General features: G+C 42.5%; 1 protein-coding gene across 10 annotated transcripts in view; it reads right to left on the bottom strand.

Moving 5' to 3' along the window:
- LRRFIP2 (LRR binding FLII interacting protein 2) overlaps positions 1 to 18306 on the bottom strand; it is a 153660-nt gene that overhangs the window by 80286 nt on the left and 55068 nt on the right. The window contains exons 7-8 of one of the 10 annotated variants that reach the window (XM_043540666.1): positions 8699 to 8761; positions 6922 to 6996 (exon numbers count right to left, since the gene is read on the bottom strand). The exons of the other annotated variants lie outside the window; for them this stretch is intronic. Of the exons in view, the coding sequence (XP_043396601.1) occupies positions 6922 to 6996; positions 8699 to 8761 (138 nt within the window). The remainder of the gene's footprint in view (positions 1 to 6921; positions 6997 to 8698; positions 8762 to 18306) is intronic. 10 annotated transcript variants of the gene reach the window in all.

The raw sequence follows: 18306 nt of genomic DNA, 5'->3' as shown, positions 1-18306 counted from the left end.
GAGATGAAGACGTGGAATCAGTCATCTGTTCTCTGTGCAACAAAACATGGATGGAGGCGAAAGTGCCGGAAGAATGAATCCTTAGTATCATAAGCAAGTTACCAACGAAAGGTGATCTAAAGTTACAATTGTTCAGATTGGAGGGGAGTAACGCTTCTATCTGTCACAGGAAAAGTATTAGCAGCAGTCTTCTTGAACAGAATGAAAGGAAAGATGGATACCATCCTACGCGAACAACAATCTGGATTTAGACAAGGAAAATTGTGCACAGACATTTTCACCCTAAGACAGTTTATTGAGAACACAATTGAATTCCAAGGAAGTCTTGCCATCAATTTTGTGGACTTTCAAAAGGCATTCAATAGTGTAAACAGAGAAACAATGTGGGAAATTGTGGAACAATATGGAATTCCAACACAATTAATTATTATGAAGGTATTCTACGCCAACTCAAAATGCTGCATTAAAATGGAAAGTGGATTGAACATTCAACATCAAGCCATTCAACATCAAAACAGGTGTAAGGCAGGGGTGCGTCCTGTCTCCTTACTGCCTTAGTCCATCCCATGCTTTGCTGCACATTGGGCTACCCACATTTGCCATCTTTGCCTGTCAACTGCCCTTCCCTCCAAATCTTCCCATTTCATGTTGAGGTGCTTGATGTCGTTCAGAACTGTTTCTATGTTATTCGTGGTCTTCCTCTCTTTCTTCTTGCATTTTCTGGCTTCCATTCAAGGGCAGTATTTGGTAAGCGTTCTTTTTCCATTCTCAGCACATGTCCCAGCCGCTGATGTCTTCTTTTGTAGATTATTTGAGAGAGGGTGCCTTGTTCAGTCATTTTTGGCTTCTTCATTTGTCTTCCTACCTCTAGATGTTATTCCCAATATTCTTCTCAGACATTTGTGATGAAATGCATCCAGCTTTCGCTTATCTTTCTTGGTAAATTGCCATGTCTCACTGTTATATGTTGTGATGGCGATAACAATTGTTTTGTACGTGTTCAGTTTTGTCTTAAGGGAGATGTTTTTGAGTCGCTAGATGTTTTTGAGTCTTCCAAATGCAGCATTTGCCTTCTCGATTCTTTTTCTTATTTCCTCTACACTAGTTGGCTGATGGTACTTCCAAGATATGTGAAATTGTCCACCTTCTCCAGTTTCTCGTCTTCGATTTTGATTTCTGTCCCTATCATCCCCATTAACATGACTTTACATTTCTTTGCATTGTATCTCAAACTTATCTTTTCCATTACTTTTACTTGTTTTGTCCATTTTTGTAGTCTGTTGGCATCTTCACTGATAAGAGCGATGTCGTCAGCAAAGTCTAGATCAAATAGCCCTGAATTCTTCCATTTTAGGCCATATATATCACTGTTGCATTGTTTTAATCCATAGTCTATGACTAGCATAAACAAAAAAGGAGACAGGATGCACCCCTGCCTTACACCTGTCAAGATTGCGCCTTTGACCTCAAGAGGTCATCTTGTCCAGTCCCCTGCACTCATGGAAGTGCTGCATGAAGGAGAGCAACATTCCCACAGACACTCATTTACTGCCAAAATGTTATTGCTTCCTAACAAAGCTGGTTGGACCGTGCTCCTCCCTGCTTGTCCACATAATACACTGTGGCGTTATTGGTAACTATATGAAACAGTGTCCTTGATCTGTGACCAAAAAGTTCTGCATGCATTGTAAATGGCTCAAAACTCCAGGATGTTAATACAAAGGGAAGCTTCCTGTTCTGTGGACACTGAAGATTCAAGGTTTGTGGACAGGTGCACTCCCCTACCTAGGATGGAGGCATCAATAACTATGGTCCTGACCAGAGGAGGATGGGCAAAGGAATCACCCTCACCCATACTGATCTGATCTGTCCACCACTGTAGCAACTTGAAGATGGCAGTGACACCTGCAGTAGGCCATCTAGATAATACTTAGTCCTACCATGAGTGCAGGGGAGTGGATAAGATGACCTCCGAGGTCAAAGGCGCAATCTCGAGAGCTGGACCACATAAGTTCATGCCATGTTATAGCCTAGCAATCTCAGATGTACATGTATCATAGTTGAAAGATGAGAGCAGAGACACATGCATAAGTGACAAACTTCTTAAAATTGTTCGTTAGGCAGAAACGCCCTCAGAGTCTAGTAGGGCCCAATGAATTTGATTTTTTATGTTGGTACTAACATTGACGTCTCTTTGCTCAAAATCAGATCCAGATTATCAAAGAGATGCAACGTGAACTGGACATGACAGAGGATTTGATCTCTGGACTTGCCCCCCACTAAACAATCATCCAGGTATAGAAAAACATGAATTCCTCTTTTGCTGAGATATACTGCTACAACAGTCACACATTTGGTAAATCCTTGTGGAGCCAAGGAAAAAGGGAAACAGTGTACTAATAATGCAGACCGGTTACTACAAATCTGAGAAACCTCCTGTGGCTTGGGAAAATAGCCACATGGAAGTAAGCATCCTGAAGATCGAGGGTGGCAAAACAGTTATTGTGATTCAAAGCAGGAGGAGTAGTAGCTACGATAACCATGAAAGCGGCAAAGAGTCCTGTGGCACCTTATAGACTAACAGAAGTATTGGAGCATAAGCTTTCGTGGGTGAATACCCACTTCATGCATCCGACGAAGAGGGTATTCACCCACGAAAGCTTATGCTCCAATACGTCTGTTAGTCTATAAGGTGCCATAGGACTCTTTGCTGCTTTTACAGATCCAGACTAACACAGCTTACCCCTCTGATACTTGTTAACCATGAAGTATCTCACGTAGTTGATGTACTTGTTGAGATCAAGGATAGGTTGCACCCCTACCTTGGACTTGGATCAGGAAGGATCATGAATAAAATCCCTTTCCCCGATTCTGAAGGGGAAACTCCTCTTTAGCCCCTGAAGCCTGGAGAGTCTGCACCTGCTGAAGGAGCAGAGACTCATGAGGGGGTCCCCAAAAGGGACAAGGTAGGAGCATGGGAAGAAGGAATGGACAGGAATTGAATGGCATAACCCAGTCCCAGAGTGCCTAAGACTCACTTGTCCACAGTTATTGACTCACAAGACCTGTAGACATGTGATAGCCTGCCTCAAGATGGGAAAGAAGTTTGGTAACTGGATTGTAAACCATGAAGAGTCAAATTGACGGTTTTCCTGAAACTGATTAAAGAGAGGCTGAATGGTTGAAATTGAGGCAATAAGACCTTCACCTTCCTGTATAGTGGGGATAATTCAACCTAAAGAACCACTGAGGTCAATATTGCTGCTGTTGCCCTGGGAAACAAAACCTCTTTATTGACAGAATAAAAATCCCCAAAGAATGCAATGCACCTCAAAAGTACTCAATCATCTATTGAACCTCAAAAGCTATACCAGAGTTCTGCAATCATGATGCCCTTCTCATTGTTACAGCAGAGGCCATAACTCTAGAGGAAGCATCTGTCATGTCCAAAGCTGACTGTAGTGATGTCTTTGCCACTAGATGGCCTTCCACCATGAAAACCTTAAAACTCCTTTCTGGAGGAGTCTGGCAACTTATCTGTAAATTTTGCTATCACTTCCCAATTATAAAGTCACACTTCAATAAAAGTGCTTGCTGATTGGCAACACACATTTCTAAGGATGAAGTAGAATAAATTTTCCTCTCTAAATAGTCCAGTCTTTTACAGCCCTTGTCCTTTGGTGTCGACTTGCATCTCTCCATCTTAACCTCTCATTAGCACCCCTTACCACAAGAAAGTTAAGTGCTGGATTCGAACAGAAACAATCATTCACAGGCATTCAGTACATTTTGCTGTGGGTGGCAACATCACTGGGGTGTTCCATAGAGTCCTGGCAGGTTCCAGGATCAGTTCATTTATTGGGAGAGCATGCATCCGATGAAGTGAGCTGTAGCTCACGAAAGCTTATGCTCAAATAAATTTGTTAGTCTCTAAGGTGCCAAAAGTACTCCTTTTCTTTTTGCGGATACAGACTAACACGGCTACTACTCTGAAACAGTGCCAATCTCAGTACTGATAGTGATGCTCAATGACCATCAAGAGCAATATCAAGAAGGTGAGGGCGAGGAGGAAGAGGTCTCTGAGCCCAACCTTGAATATCTTTCTAAGTAGTCCACAGGTATTGGAGAAGCCACTCCCAGAGGGGCCTGTAAACGTCCAGACTCATCCAAAGTTTGGAATGTAGGATGCATCATTACCAACAAGGATAAAGCAGTTGGTGCTTTAAGGAATTATGGGGCCTCGCACTCACACTTGGTACAGGAGCAGACGTCAGTACTGAAGTTCAAGCTAGCACCAGTCCCACTGGTGCAGTGTGTGCTGGAGTAGTCATTGGCACCAAAGACAGTACCCTGTGCTGACAAGCCCCTGGGTACCAAAAAGGCGGGCAACCTCAACTCTACACCCTGAATTGGAGGAGGCACAGAAGACGATGCCGACAATAATGACAAGTCTGCAACCACCAATCCAGATGGGGCCAACGACACCAAAGGAGCCATCACAGCTGAACATTCCTGAATTAGTGGAGAGTCAGGAACAGACAGGCTAATCAAGTCCAGTGCTGCCAGATACACCACAGGAGTTGAAAGACTCGGTGTAGATACTGACCTCATCCGTACCAGACTCAATGGATGCCCCACGGATGATATCAGAGTCAATGGTATGGAGTCCACTTGCTTTTGTCTCAGTATCTGTGAGCGGCCCTGCTCTCTCACATACTGGATAAATCATGATGCCAGTCTGCAATCCTCTTAGAAGGGGAGGAACCTCTCCTAGCTCTGGAACAGCCTCGGTCCGTTTTATGAGACTGTTCTTTAGAAATACCAGAGGGAGAACAACAGTCTCTCTTCCTTCTGGGAGAGGAATCCAAATGTGGCCAAAAACCCATGTCAGTTCAGATGCCCTTGGGCGTGGGAGCCGACATTGTGGAGGTCCCCAATGCTGAAAGCCTCAGGGCCTGCTCCAGAAGGTACTACTTCAAGCAAAAGTCTCTGGCCACATGCTTTCTCTCGAACTAACAGATGGAACAACTTTCTTTAACATGCCCTTCCTCAAGGCACAAATGATAGAGTATGGGGGTTGCTACTGGGGACAATTACCCCACATTACAGGCAATGGTTAAGCCCTGGAGAGGGCATCACAATGGGCAAAATCCTATTTATTAATAAACTAAACCTAAGGGTACTACTAAACCAAATACAAGTAATAACTACATACGGGGGGGGGGGGGGAAAATCACATACAGCACTGTGAAACAAAGCGTGAGGTAAAAACCGCATTGAGCACTCTGATTCAAGCCAGAAGCAGGGCCGGATTAACTCTCCTTTGGGCACGGGGCTGTTAGATTTTGTGGGGCCACTGTATACAAGTCTTTTTCCTAATTTAAAACAAAATCATCACAATTATGGCATCGAGGCTATTAACACTATACTAAACTTGCCTTTTAATTAACATAAGGCCATTCTATGGTTATATTTCAGTCTTAAAACATGTACAATATAGCTAGGTTAATTCAAAATAGCCTACTTCTTACCTTAGAACAGCTGTTATATTAGTTTCTTTCTAGGAGGGAGTTTGTGTGCAGGAGAGGGCTCCAGCCTGGGGCAGAGTGTTTGGGTACAGGAGGGGGTGCAAGGTGCAGGCTCCGTCCGTGAGGCGCTTACCACAGGCGGCTCCCAGTGGGCAGCGCAGCAGCCCCACACTGCTCCCGGAAGCAGCTGGCTGCTGGCATGTCTCTGTGCGCACCTGGGGGACGGGGGACAGCGTGTCTCCGTGCACTGCCCATGCCCACAAGTGCCACCTCTGCAGCTCCCATTGGCTGAGCTGCAGGGATGGTGCTGGCAGCAGGGGCAGTGCAAGGAGCTGCCTCCCCCAAACAAGGGGCCGCAGAGACGTGCCAGCAGCCAGCTGCTTCCAGGAGCGGCATGGGGTCACAGCATACAGGGCGCCTGCCTGACCCCTGCTGCGCCGCTGGCCTTTTAGCAGCCAGGAGATCGCGATCGACTGGCAGAGGCACCGCAATCGACGGGTTGGTGACTACTGAATTGTATATAACTATGGATCTATTTTTGTGGGACCTCGCTTAGCCAGAGGTCCTGGGCTGCAGCCCCTAAAGCTCCTGCATTAATCTGGCCCTGGCCGGAAGCAGTAAGAAAGAACTGAGAGGGGTCAGTGTGGTGCTGCCCTCAAATAGCTAAGGGGCCAGAGGGCAAAAGTTCCACCCCTAAGAGTATTGCTAGGCAAAGTTCTCTGGCTTTGGTGTCCACATACTTGAGTGGAATTCACGTCTGCAACCACTCAAAGCAGCACAAGAAACGTCACATCTTGGGAAAGTCTGTTGGGCTAGTTACGAACTTGAGGACTAATGATTTTCCAAGATAAGGAAAGATGAGCAGAAAAGTTTTATTTTTAGTACCAATTTATATTTATAAAGCTGTAAAGAGGTTGGATCAAGTAAAATAGACTAATCATAATGGCTTAAGATAATAGAAAAGTTATTTAATTTAGGCACATTTCACAAATCAAAATAAATAATTATTTTACAGAAAACTGTAAAAATTGAACTTTTGGCCTTGCTTATTATTCTGAATGATTTCCCTAGTTTGCCTGGGCAATTCAGTTAAAGCTGGCCTTGAAAAGCATATAAGCAAACTTAAAACTCAATTTAAAATCAAACATATAGTAATAATTCATAACCTAAACCAGTTAAAATGTATCTCAAAACATGCAGGAAACAAAACTGCTTCTATGTTATTTATCAAGCTCTACAGTGACAGAGAACAGTCCCTCAAATTCATCTGAGCAGCAATGTTAAAAATTAAGCAAGCATTTGGAGTTATGCTTATATTAGTTTTAATACTCCAGGATCTTAAGAGGAAAAAAACGTGCATAATAATTAAGCAGAAACCAAAGTACAGACAGACCCGAGTATGGTAGGTAGAGATTGGTTTGCTATGTCTAAGGCTGCTATAATTTCTTTGGTCATGGTAAAATCCACTCTGTAAAAAACAAAAAATTGTTCATAAAGTTATTGTGAACAAGAATTAAACCACAATAATGCCCAGACATCCCCAAACTTGTAAACAGACATTAAAAGTTATCCCTCATTTTTTTAGGGCCAGGGCTCAAAATTGGTGCAGTTTCTTTTAAAAAAAAAAAAAAAGTACTCTTTAAAAAATTATGGAAAATGCTGACATTTTAAAAAGTGCCTCATCCAGCCAGGAGAAGAAAATATGGGTTTGTTTTTTGCCCCACTCAAAACTAAGGAATGTCCCTGAAAAACCTGACAAGTAAATAATTATTACTTCAAAAACTTGACAACATCAAATAATAATAAATCAGAACACACTTATCCTTATTTGTTTAATCTGTTTCCATTAGATAATTTGTTGAATCAGAAATTGAAAGTAGAGAGAATTCATAAGTATGTAACAGTCTGTATCTTCACTACATCTTCAAAACACCAGTGAAAATATTTAATAAACCAGGCACCAACCCGGCAAACACATAAGCATATGCTTAGCTTTACATATGCTTAACTTTACAACTGTGAATAGTCCCACTGATGTTCACTAGTGGAGTTAAACATGTGCTAAGTGTGTGCAGGATCGGGGCCTGACTATCTTACACCACTGTTCTCAGAGAAAAAACACATTCAAAGCTTATTGATTACATTTCTGATAATCTACATTGTGGAATTTAGCCCCCTACTTTCTTAACTATAAAAGTGTGTGTGTTTAAAGGGATCAAAAAGCACTGATCCATATTTCCATTGGAATCAGTGCAACTCAATGGGGAGTAAAGAACAATATATGCACATCCATTTTCCAAATTGGCTATATTTGTGTTCATGCACACACAAAAGAGACAGCATGCAAGAACAAGTGTATTGGGATGTAGCAAATTGTGGTTCTTTGGCAAGAGTGGCATTTTTAAAAATGTGGCAAACTATACAGTGCTGTGAAAATAAGAAAATATTTCAGTAGTGAGAGAAAAGTATAGATTCAAGGTGGGATTTTTCCAAAGGTGGCCTAACTCTGTGCCCATTTAATCAATGACTCATTTATCAGGGCTGGGACCTTTTTAAAATACCATCCTAAATATATGTATTTTTTTAATTAAAGATTTCCTGTCAATATCTTATTTGTTTAAATTGAATAGTTGGACATTCTACAACCACTTTCTGGAGATGACAATAATCCCAACATCTTTTTCAACAAATTCACTGAAATGGTATCAAATGTTTTTGGCAAACCTAACCTGCACAACAGAATTTAAGATACTCATAACTGATAGAGTCAGGGGGGTAGATCTGAAGTAGGTTTCTCTGTCCCCACAGAGCAAATTAAATGAAATCAAATGAAAAAGCTGAAAATAAATTTTCATCCACAGAAGTATTACTATTGCAAATATTTCCAAAAGCTTAGCAAAGACCTCTTTGTATAGGATTTAAATTCTGCTCCGAGTAGTACACACATAATTCTGCTGATACAATTGGAGTTGCAATCAATTCAGATTTGGTAAGGGCCAAATTCAAAGCAGAATTTGGCTCATTCCATCACATAGGTCACCTAGATTTCTTTTACTATAAACCAAGGCATGAATAGCCCCAGTATAGTAAACATATATAGAATTTACTTGTAAAGGACCCTCTGTACTTATTTGGTATATTCATAACAAATATTGCATAAGAACACTAACCAACAGATCTTTATGGGAACCAGAAGACGTCTTTATACTGTGAGAGTCACTGTAAGCATGATTCTAGAAATAAAAATTTAGAAAGTCAACACTAACCGATAACAGCACCTTCAACATCAGAGCATAATAAAAGAAGCAACATGCAATTCTTAACAAAATGCTTACCATTCTAGATGAGCACGGCCATAGAAAACACTGATCTACCTCGTAAGAGGAATGGGGATTGGGCCAAAATACCAGGTTGCTCATATCACTAAACCCAAAAGAAGGGTCAGATGAGTGGGACTGCAACTTTACCTGTCTTGAGTTATCCAGTAAAGACAACCAGTGTTCAATATTCACAGTAGTTCTCAAAAAAGTAAAATGTGCAAAATTGAAAAAATAAGCTTAAAAGATAAAAGTTTATGAAGTTTTTATTCCTTTCACCTACTTAATCTATTTCATGGTTTATTCAAAAAGTTTATGGGTGTTAATCATCACTGTTTAAGAAAATTTAGTTTCTGGTTTGTTTACAGGTTCATGTTAGTAACAAAAATGTTTGATTCCTGTCTCTGCTTAAAGGGATCTGCACAAACCCAGCTTAACTTACTTCCAAGCAGGAATGGTAAATGGGAATAATTTTTTAAATTAAGGGATCAGATACCCTGATCCCTGTGTTTGAGAATTTAAGCTTTTTTGTGGTTGTTGTATCTAGCCCTTATGATTTTGTGACCCACATGTAACAGGCACAATCTTTTCTTTCTGCATTTACAGAGTCTGAATCAAGAGGCGTAAATTACTTACAGACCAAGTTTCAGACACAGTGCAAAATCTCAGCAGGCTCTGCAAGGAGAAGCAGAAGAAATTCTTCCTGGACAGGTCTCTGAACTGGCTCCAGCCTAAAAGCTGATGTGGCCTCTGTAATGCTTGTGCTAATGCGGCTGCGGGGTAGGTGGTGAACCATTTAGATTGCACGTAGCAGATCAACTAGTCTTGGCCACAAATCCTTGCTGCACAATGGCAACTCCTGACAGGCAGGGCTCTGTCGTGTGTGAACCTCCTCTGTATTATTTGCCTCAGTAGTATTTGCCCCAACTGATGTATGAAGTGCCTTCCAGTCATCAGAACACCTCCCCTTCTGTGTATATTCTATGTATTTTTAAAGAAAAAAAAACAAAAACACAGATTTCCCACCATTCCAAATACTACTTCTGTCTCACAGATATAAGCAACTTTGCGAGTCCTAGTGTAGATGAGCTGGCAGCTCACCCCACTATTTTAGGACCATGGCAGCAGCCAGTATGGGCGCAGGGTTGTGCCTAGGTGGAACAAGTTGCAAGATCAGGGCATTAGCAGTTATCATAAATTAGTATATTTTGATGCACAATAATAATATATTAGTTTTTGAAAATGTATGTTTCCTCAGTCTAATTTGTATGCCAAGTTAAATGGAGGTAATATTTTTAAATGGCAGAGAAAAGTAGAAGAGACTTTAAAGGAACCCCATGCCAATACCATGCTCTTCAGAACAGTAATTATAATGCTACTATAATATTACGTTAAAATAGAAATTTAACAATGAGTGACACATACAGATGGCTATTTAGATTTAAAATTCTATATTCTATAACTTCATTTTTTGTCAGAAAAGTAGTTATATATGCACCCTTCCAAAATAGTTACATTTGTAATCATTTCCTAACTGAGAACACAGTAGGTAAGATGTGAATTTAGTGATAATTTTTAAGAGCTCACAATCATTCAAAATTAATGTGATCAGGTCTTTTGAAAGTAGCCATTATTCATATAAAGACATGCAAATTATCCACATACTGAGAGAGAATGTCTTGTAGATCTATCCTTCCCACCATCACGCTAAAGGTATGATAAACCAACGGAAAAGAAAGAAGAATTTCAGAATGCCAAGACAACAGGAAATCAGGATAGAAAAAAATAAAAATTTAAAAATGTTAATATCAATAAAGTAGTAGTCCAAAATTAAGAGGATTAAAAGAATCCCAGATTTACTGAGTACAAGTCAAAATTCACACTATGGAATATTATGCATCACAAACTGGCATTTTTGAGGAAAAATAGATTTTTTAAAATTAGAATGGCTACTTCATAGCACACTGCTAAAATTGTGCAAATTTCTGAAAAGCAGGGCTGTCGATTAATCGAAGTTAACTCACGCGATTAACTCAAAAAAATTAATTGCAATTAAAAAAATAATCGATTAATTGCACTGTTAAACAATAGAATATCAATTGCAATTTATTAAATATTTTAGGATTTTTTTCTACATTTTCAAATATATTTCTATTACAACACAGAATACAAAGTGTACAGTGCTCACTTTATATTATTTATTACAAATATTTGCCCGTAAAAATGATAAACAAAAAAATAGGATTTTTCAATTCACGTCATACAAGTACTGTAGTGCAATCTCTTTATCGTGAAAGTGTAACTTACAAATGTAGATTTTTTGTGTGTTACATAACTGCACTCAAAAAGAAAACAATGCAAAAAACTTTAGCGCCTACAAGTCTACTCAGTCCTACTTCTTGTTCAGCCAATTGGTAAGACAAACAAGTTTGTTTACATTAATGGAAGATACTGCTGACCGCTTCTTATTTACATGGTCATCTATAAGTGAGAACAGGCATTCGCATGGCCCTTTTGTAGTCAGCATTGCAAGGTATTTACATGCCAATATACTAAAGATTCATATGCCCCTTCATGCTTCAGCCACCATTCCAGAGGACATGCTTCTATGCTGATGATGCTCGTTAAAAAAAGTATGCATTAATTAAATTTGTTACTGAACTCCTTGGGGGAGAATTGTATGTTTCTTGTTCTGTTTCACACATATTCTGCTGTATATTTCATATTATAGCAGTCTCGGATGATGACCCAGCACACGTTCATTTTAAGAACACTTTCACTGCAGATTTGACAAAATGCAAAGAAGGTACACTGTGAGATTTCTAAAGACAGATACAGCACTCGACCCAAGAATTAAGAAACTGAAGTGCCTTCCGAAATCTGAGAGGGACGAGGTGTGGAGCATGCTTTAAGAAGTCTTAGAAGAGCAACATCTGATGCGGAAACTACAGAACCCGAACCACCAAAAAAGAAAAGTAACCTTCTGCTGGTGGTATCTGACTCAGATGATGAAAACGAACATGTGTCAGTCCCCTTTGCTTTGGATCATTATCAAGCACCACCCGTTATCAGCATGGACGCATGTCTTCTGGAATGGTGGTTGAAGCATGAAGGGACATAGGAATCTTTACTGCATCTGGCACATAAGTGTCTTGTGATGTTGGCTACAACAGTGCCATGCAAACGCCTGTTCCCACTTTCAGGTGACATTGTAAACAAGATGTGGGCAGCATTATCTCCTGCAAATTGTAACCAAACTTGTTTATCTGAGCGATTGGCTGTGGTAGGACTGAGTGGACTTGTAGATTCTAAAGTTTTACATTGTTTTATTTTTGAATGCAGTTATTTTTTGTACATAATTCTACATTTGTAAGTTCAACTTTCATTATAAAGAGATTGCACTACAGTACTTGTATTAGGTGAATTGAAATATACTATTTCTTTTGTTTTTTACAGTGAAAATATTGGTAATAAACAAATAAAGTGAGCACTGTACACTTTGTATTCTGTGTTGTAATTGAAATCAATATATTTGAAAATGTAGAAAACATCCAAAAATATTACATGGTGTTCTATTATTTAATAGTGCAATTAATCGCTTGATAGCCCTACTGAAAAGTGAGATGATTTGTGACAACGGTAAGCTAGCCCTACATGACCAGTTTTCATACTGCTTGAATATCAGAACTTTAAATATTTACACAAATTCTGTTACAATAGCTGTATGAGAATGTGGAAAAACTCTGGAAAATGACTCCATAAAAATAGTATTGTAGTTGTAGAGTTCCGTGCTTACTGTCTCGCAATACCAGACATCAGATTTGCTCAATTTACAGATACGATGATATTTTTTTAAGTGTTAGTCCTGGGATGTGAAAGTAAATCTGTTCTTTCTGGGTTATACATTTTTCAAGATTCCACAACTGTAACTTAGACTTGGTCTACACTACGAGTTTGTCGGATTTAGCTGCGTTAAATCTGAATTAACCCTGCACCCTTAGGGCTCTTAAAACCAATTTCTGTACTCCTCCCCAACAAGGAGATTAGCGCTGAAATCAACATCGCCGTTTCGAATTAGGGTTAGTGTGGACACAATTCGAAGGTATTGGCCTCCGGAAGCTATCCCACAGTGCACCTTTGTGACCACTCTGGACAGCACTCTGAACTCGGATGCACTGGCCACGTGTACAGGAAAAGCCCTGGGAACTTTTGAATCTCATTTCCTGTTTTGCTAGGCGAGCTCAGCAGCACAGGTGACCATGCAGTCCCAGAATCGAAAAAGAGCTCCAGCATGGACCGAACGGGAGGTGCTGGATCTGATCGCTGTGTGGGGAGAGGAATCCGTGCTATCAGAACTGCGTTCAAAAGACGAAATGCCAAAACATTTCAAAAAATCTCCGAGGTCATGAGGGACAGAGGCTACATCAGGGACACAACACAGTGCCGCGTGAAACTTAAGGAGCTCAGACAAGCGTACCAGAAAACCAAAGAACCAAACCGACGCTCTGGGACAGAGCCCCAGACATGCCGCTTCTATGCTGAGCTGCATGCAATTTTAGGGAGGGCCGCCACCACTACCCCACCGCTGTCCTTGGACTCCGAGGATGGGATACTCTCCGCCATGGCCGAGGATTTTGCAGATGGGGAAGATGAGGAGGACGACAACGAGCTTGGGGAGAGCACACAGCACACCGTTCTCCCCAACAACCAGGATCTTTTTATCACCCTGACTGAAATACCCTCCCAAACCAACGATGCCAGAGAAGGGACCTCTGGTGAGTGTACCTTTTTTAATATAATACATGTTACAAAGCAAGCGTTTTTTAATGATTAAGTAGCCCTGAGGACTTGGGATGCATTCATGGCCAGTACTGCTACTGGAAAAGTCTGTTAACATGTCTGGGGATGGAGCAGAAATCCTCCAAGGACATCTCCATGAAGCTCTCCTGGAGGTACTCTAAAAGCCTTTGCAGAAGGTTCCTGGGGAGAGCAGCCTTATTCTGTCCTCCATGGTAGGACACTTTATCACGCCATGCTAATAGCAAGTAATCTGGTATCATTGCATGACAAAGCCTGGCAGCGTATGGTCCTGGTGTTTGCTGGCATTCAAGCAACATCCGTTCTTTATCTCTCTGTGTTATCCTCAGGAGAGTGATATCGTTCGTGGTAATCCGGTTGAAATAGGGGAATTTAATTAAGGGGACATTCAGAGGTGCCCGTTCTTACTGGGCCATTTGCCTGTGGCTGAAAAGAAATCCTCCCTGCAGTTAGACACGCGGTGGGAGGGGGGCCACTGGCGTGGAGCTGTTCATGTTTGGCTAGCAGGGATCTTCCCTGATACCAGCCAGGCGGTGGGGGGAGGGGAAAAGCGATCATCCCAGATAACTGGATGCGGGGAGGGGGTTAGTTTGGTTTCTGCTGCTGCACGTTAACAGGAAAACTGCAGCAGTAAATGGCCAACTCAATGGGCTTTACTTGGTATGGGAAAGGAGGGGGCTGCTGTTATAAAGGCTGCAGAAGCCAAAAAACCTTACTTACAAAAGGCTTACCATGGCCGCCTGCAAGCTGAATTCTGTTGCCTGGCCCTGTGTGTGTGATCTCTAACACCAAAGCCGTAGGCACTCAATACAAGATGCAAAATGCGACCTTGTACCAAAATCACATATGCTATGTAATGTGAATAATGGTGTTCACCATGAAAGAGTATAGCCATTGTTCTGTAAAATGTATCTTTTTAAATACTTCACTCCCTTTTTTTCTTCCAGCTGCTGCAAATGTTTCAAGCCTCCCTCCTCCATCCCAGAGGCTCTCTCAGATAAGGCGGCGAAAAAAAACACGCACGATGAAATGATCTCTGAGCTGATGCAGTTGTCCAGCACTGACAGAGCTGTGTGGAGGGACACAACAGTAGAGTACCGGACGGTGGCCGATGAACGTGAGGAGAGGTGGCGGCAGGAAGATCAGAGTAGGCATGAGGAAACGCTGGGAATACTGCGGGATCAAACGGACATGCTCTGACGTCTGGTGGAGGTTCATGAACAGCAGCAGGATCACAGACTGCCGCTGCAGCCCCTGCTTAACCGCCCTTCCTCCTCACCCAGACGCCCAAGAACGCAGGGTGGGAGGCTCCGGGCACCCAACCACTCCACCCCAGTGGACAGCCCAAGCAACAGAAAGCTGGCATTCAACAAGTTTTAAAGTGGCCTTTTCCTTTCCCCCTAACCTCCTCCCACACCCCAGCCGGGCTAACTTGTGAGTTATCTCCCTATTTTTATGATCAATTTATAAAGAATACATGTTTTTTAAATGATAGTGACTTTATTTCCTTTGCAAGCAAGCTGTGATCAAAGGCGGGAGGGCGGGTGGCTTACAGGGAATTAGAGTCAACCAAGCGGGAGGGTTTTCATCAAGGAAAAACAAACAGAACTTTCACACCGTAGCCTGGCCAGTCATGAAACTGGTTTTCAAAGCTTCTCTGATGCGCACCGCGCCCTCCTGTGCTTTTCCAACTGCCCTGGTGTCTGACTGCGCGTATTCAGCGACCAGCCGATTTACATCAACCTCCCAACCCCGCCATAAATGTCTCCCCCTTACTCTCACAGAGATTGTGGAGCACACAACAAGCAGCTATAACAATGGGAATATTGGTTTTGTGAGGTCTGAGCGAGTCAGTAAACTGCGCCAGCGACCCTTTAAACATCCAAATGCACACACTACCACCATTCTGCACTTGTTCAGCTTATAGTTGAACAGCTCCTGACTACTGTCCAGACTGCCTGTGTACAGCTTCATGAGCCAGGGCATTAAGGGGTAGGCTGGGTCCCCAAGGATAACTATAGGCGTTTCAACATCCCCAACAGTTATTTTCTGGTCTGGGAAGTAAATCCCTTCCTGCAGCCGTTTAAACAGACCAGAGTTCCTGAAGATGCGAGCGTCATGAATCTGTCCCGGCCATCCCACGTTAATGTTGGTGAAACGTCCCTTGTGATCCACCAGTGCTTGCAGCACCATTGAAAAGTACCCCTTGTGGTTTATGTACTGGCTGCCCTGGTGGTCCGGTCTCAAGATAGGGATATGCGTTCCATCTATAGCCCCACCACAGTTAGAGAATCCCATTGCAGCAAAGCCATCCACTATGACCTGCACATTTCCCAGAGTCACTACCTTTGATAGCAGCAGCAGCTGAGTGATTGTGCTGGCTACTTGCATCACAGCAACCCTCACAGGAGATTTGCCCACTCCAAATTGATTCCCGACTGGCCGACAGCTGTCTGGCGTTGCAAGCTTCCACAGGGCTATTGCCACTCGCTTGTGAACTGTGAGGGCTGCTCTCATCTTGGTATTCTTGCACTTCAGGGCAGGGGAAAGCAAGTCACAAAGTTCCATGAAAGTGCCCTTACGCATGCGAAAGTTTCGCAGCCACTGGGAATTGTCCAAGACCTACAACACTATGCGGTCCCACCACTCTGTGCCTGTTTCCCGGGCCCAGAATTGGTGTTCCATGGCATGAGCCTGCCCCATTTAACACCATGATCTCCAAATTACAGGGGAACGCGGTTTTAGAGAAAAGTGTGTTCATGTCCTCATCACCACGCTGCCATCGCCTCCTTGCCTGGTTTTTCAGGTGCTGGTTCTGCATACACTGCATGATAATGCGTGAAGTGTTTACAATGGTCATAACTGCTGTGGTGAGCTGAACGGGCTCCATGCTTGCTGTGCTATGGCGTCTGCTCCTGCTTGGGAAATCCAGCGAAAAGGATGCGAAATGATTATCTGCCGTTGCTCTGGCAGAGGGAGGGGCGACTGCCAACATGGCTTACAGGGTTGGCTTGCAGGGAATTAAAATCAAAGGGGGTGGCTTTGTGAGAAACAGAATGGCTCCCTCAAGGATAGAACTCAAAACTGGGTTTAGCAGGCCGTTAATTTCACGGAGGGAGGGAGGAGAAAATGAATACAAAACAAATCTGGTCTATTTTTGTTTTGATCCACTTCATCTACCTTTACACATCTTGCTGGCAGCAGACTGTGCAGTACGACCGCTAGCCATCGTCATCTCCTGGGTGCTCGGCAGAAGACGGTGCAGTATGACTGCTGACCATCGTCTTCTGCTGGCTGCAGATTAAAAGACAGTACACTGCCGGTAGGACTGAACCGCCATGAGACAAAACTTAAAAGGAAAATGACCTGGCTGAGTCACTCCCATGTTTGCCCAGGCGCCCTGACCTCATCAAGGTCGGTTAAAAGAGCACCCTGGACCACGTCAATGATGGCTACCAGTCATACTGCACTGTCTGCTGCCAAAAGGCAATAAACTGTTGCTGTGTAGCAATGCAGTACTGCATCTGCGAACACGCAGGAGACATACGGTGACGGTTAGCTGAGCGGGCTCCATGCTTGCTGTGGTATGGCGTCTGCACAGGTAACTCAAGAAAAAAGGCGGAAAACGATTGTCTGCTCTTGCTTTCACGGAGGGGGGGATGGAAGTAGGGCCTGACGATATGTACACAGAGCCACCAGCGACAATGTTTTAGCTCCATTAGGCACTGGGATTTCTACCCAGAATTCAAATGGGTGGCGGAGACTGCAGGAACTGTGGGATAGCTACCCACAGTGCAACGCTCCGGAAGTCGACGGTTGCCTCAGTACTGTGGACACACTCCGGCGACTACATTCACTTAGAGCATCTGTGTGAGGGGGGGACACAATCGACTGTATAAAAACGCTTTCTACAAAGCCGACTTCTATAAATTCGACCTAATTTCGTAGTGTAGACAAGGCCTTAGTTAACCAATCTGTTGGTGATGCATAAGCCACAAAAGCATCCAGGTCCCCTCTTCTATTGATATTGGCTTTGCAATGCTGTCAGAATAAAATTTTATTCTTGCTAGTGAAGCAAGCAGATACAGATTTTTAGTACTCATAGGAAGCAGAACTGTTGAGAATGCTGGTGTTATTTCAGTGTCACTTTTCTGACTAACAGGAATGAAAAGAAAATGGAAACTGGTTTCAGAATCTTTCTATACCCTATTAATGCTACAACTGAAGCCAAAACTGGTGAGTTTTTTTTTATTAAGACATTTATGCTGCTAAAAGGAGATTTATAAGGATAACCTCTTTGTTGTTAATTTGATTCTCTGAATATTTGTTTTCCCACTCAGATCTGGTTTACTTTTTAAGCTGCACCGTTTTAACTAAAAAAGGGTTATTTTAAATGCAACACATGGAGATAGGTCAGACTGAAGAGTGCTGTTGCCGTCAAAACCCCATATATAGGATCATAATTAAGGCTAGGATTTAATCACGAGTATTTTTAGTAAAAGTCATGGACAGGTCGGGGCAAGAAACAAACAAAAAAAATCACTGCCGGAGACCGTTTTTAATGGGGACAGTCCCATTTTTTGGGACTTTATCTTATATAGGTGCCTATTACCCTCCACCCCGTCCCATTTTTTCACAATTGC

Source organism: Chelonia mydas, chromosome 2 (assembly GCF_015237465.2).
Source record: "Chelonia mydas isolate rCheMyd1 chromosome 2, rCheMyd1.pri.v2, whole genome shotgun sequence".
NCBI lineage: Eukaryota > Metazoa > Chordata > Testudines > Cheloniidae > Chelonia > Chelonia mydas.
The sequence above is the reverse complement of the archived record's forward strand: the minus strand, read 5'-3'. Positions and strand labels throughout refer to the sequence as shown.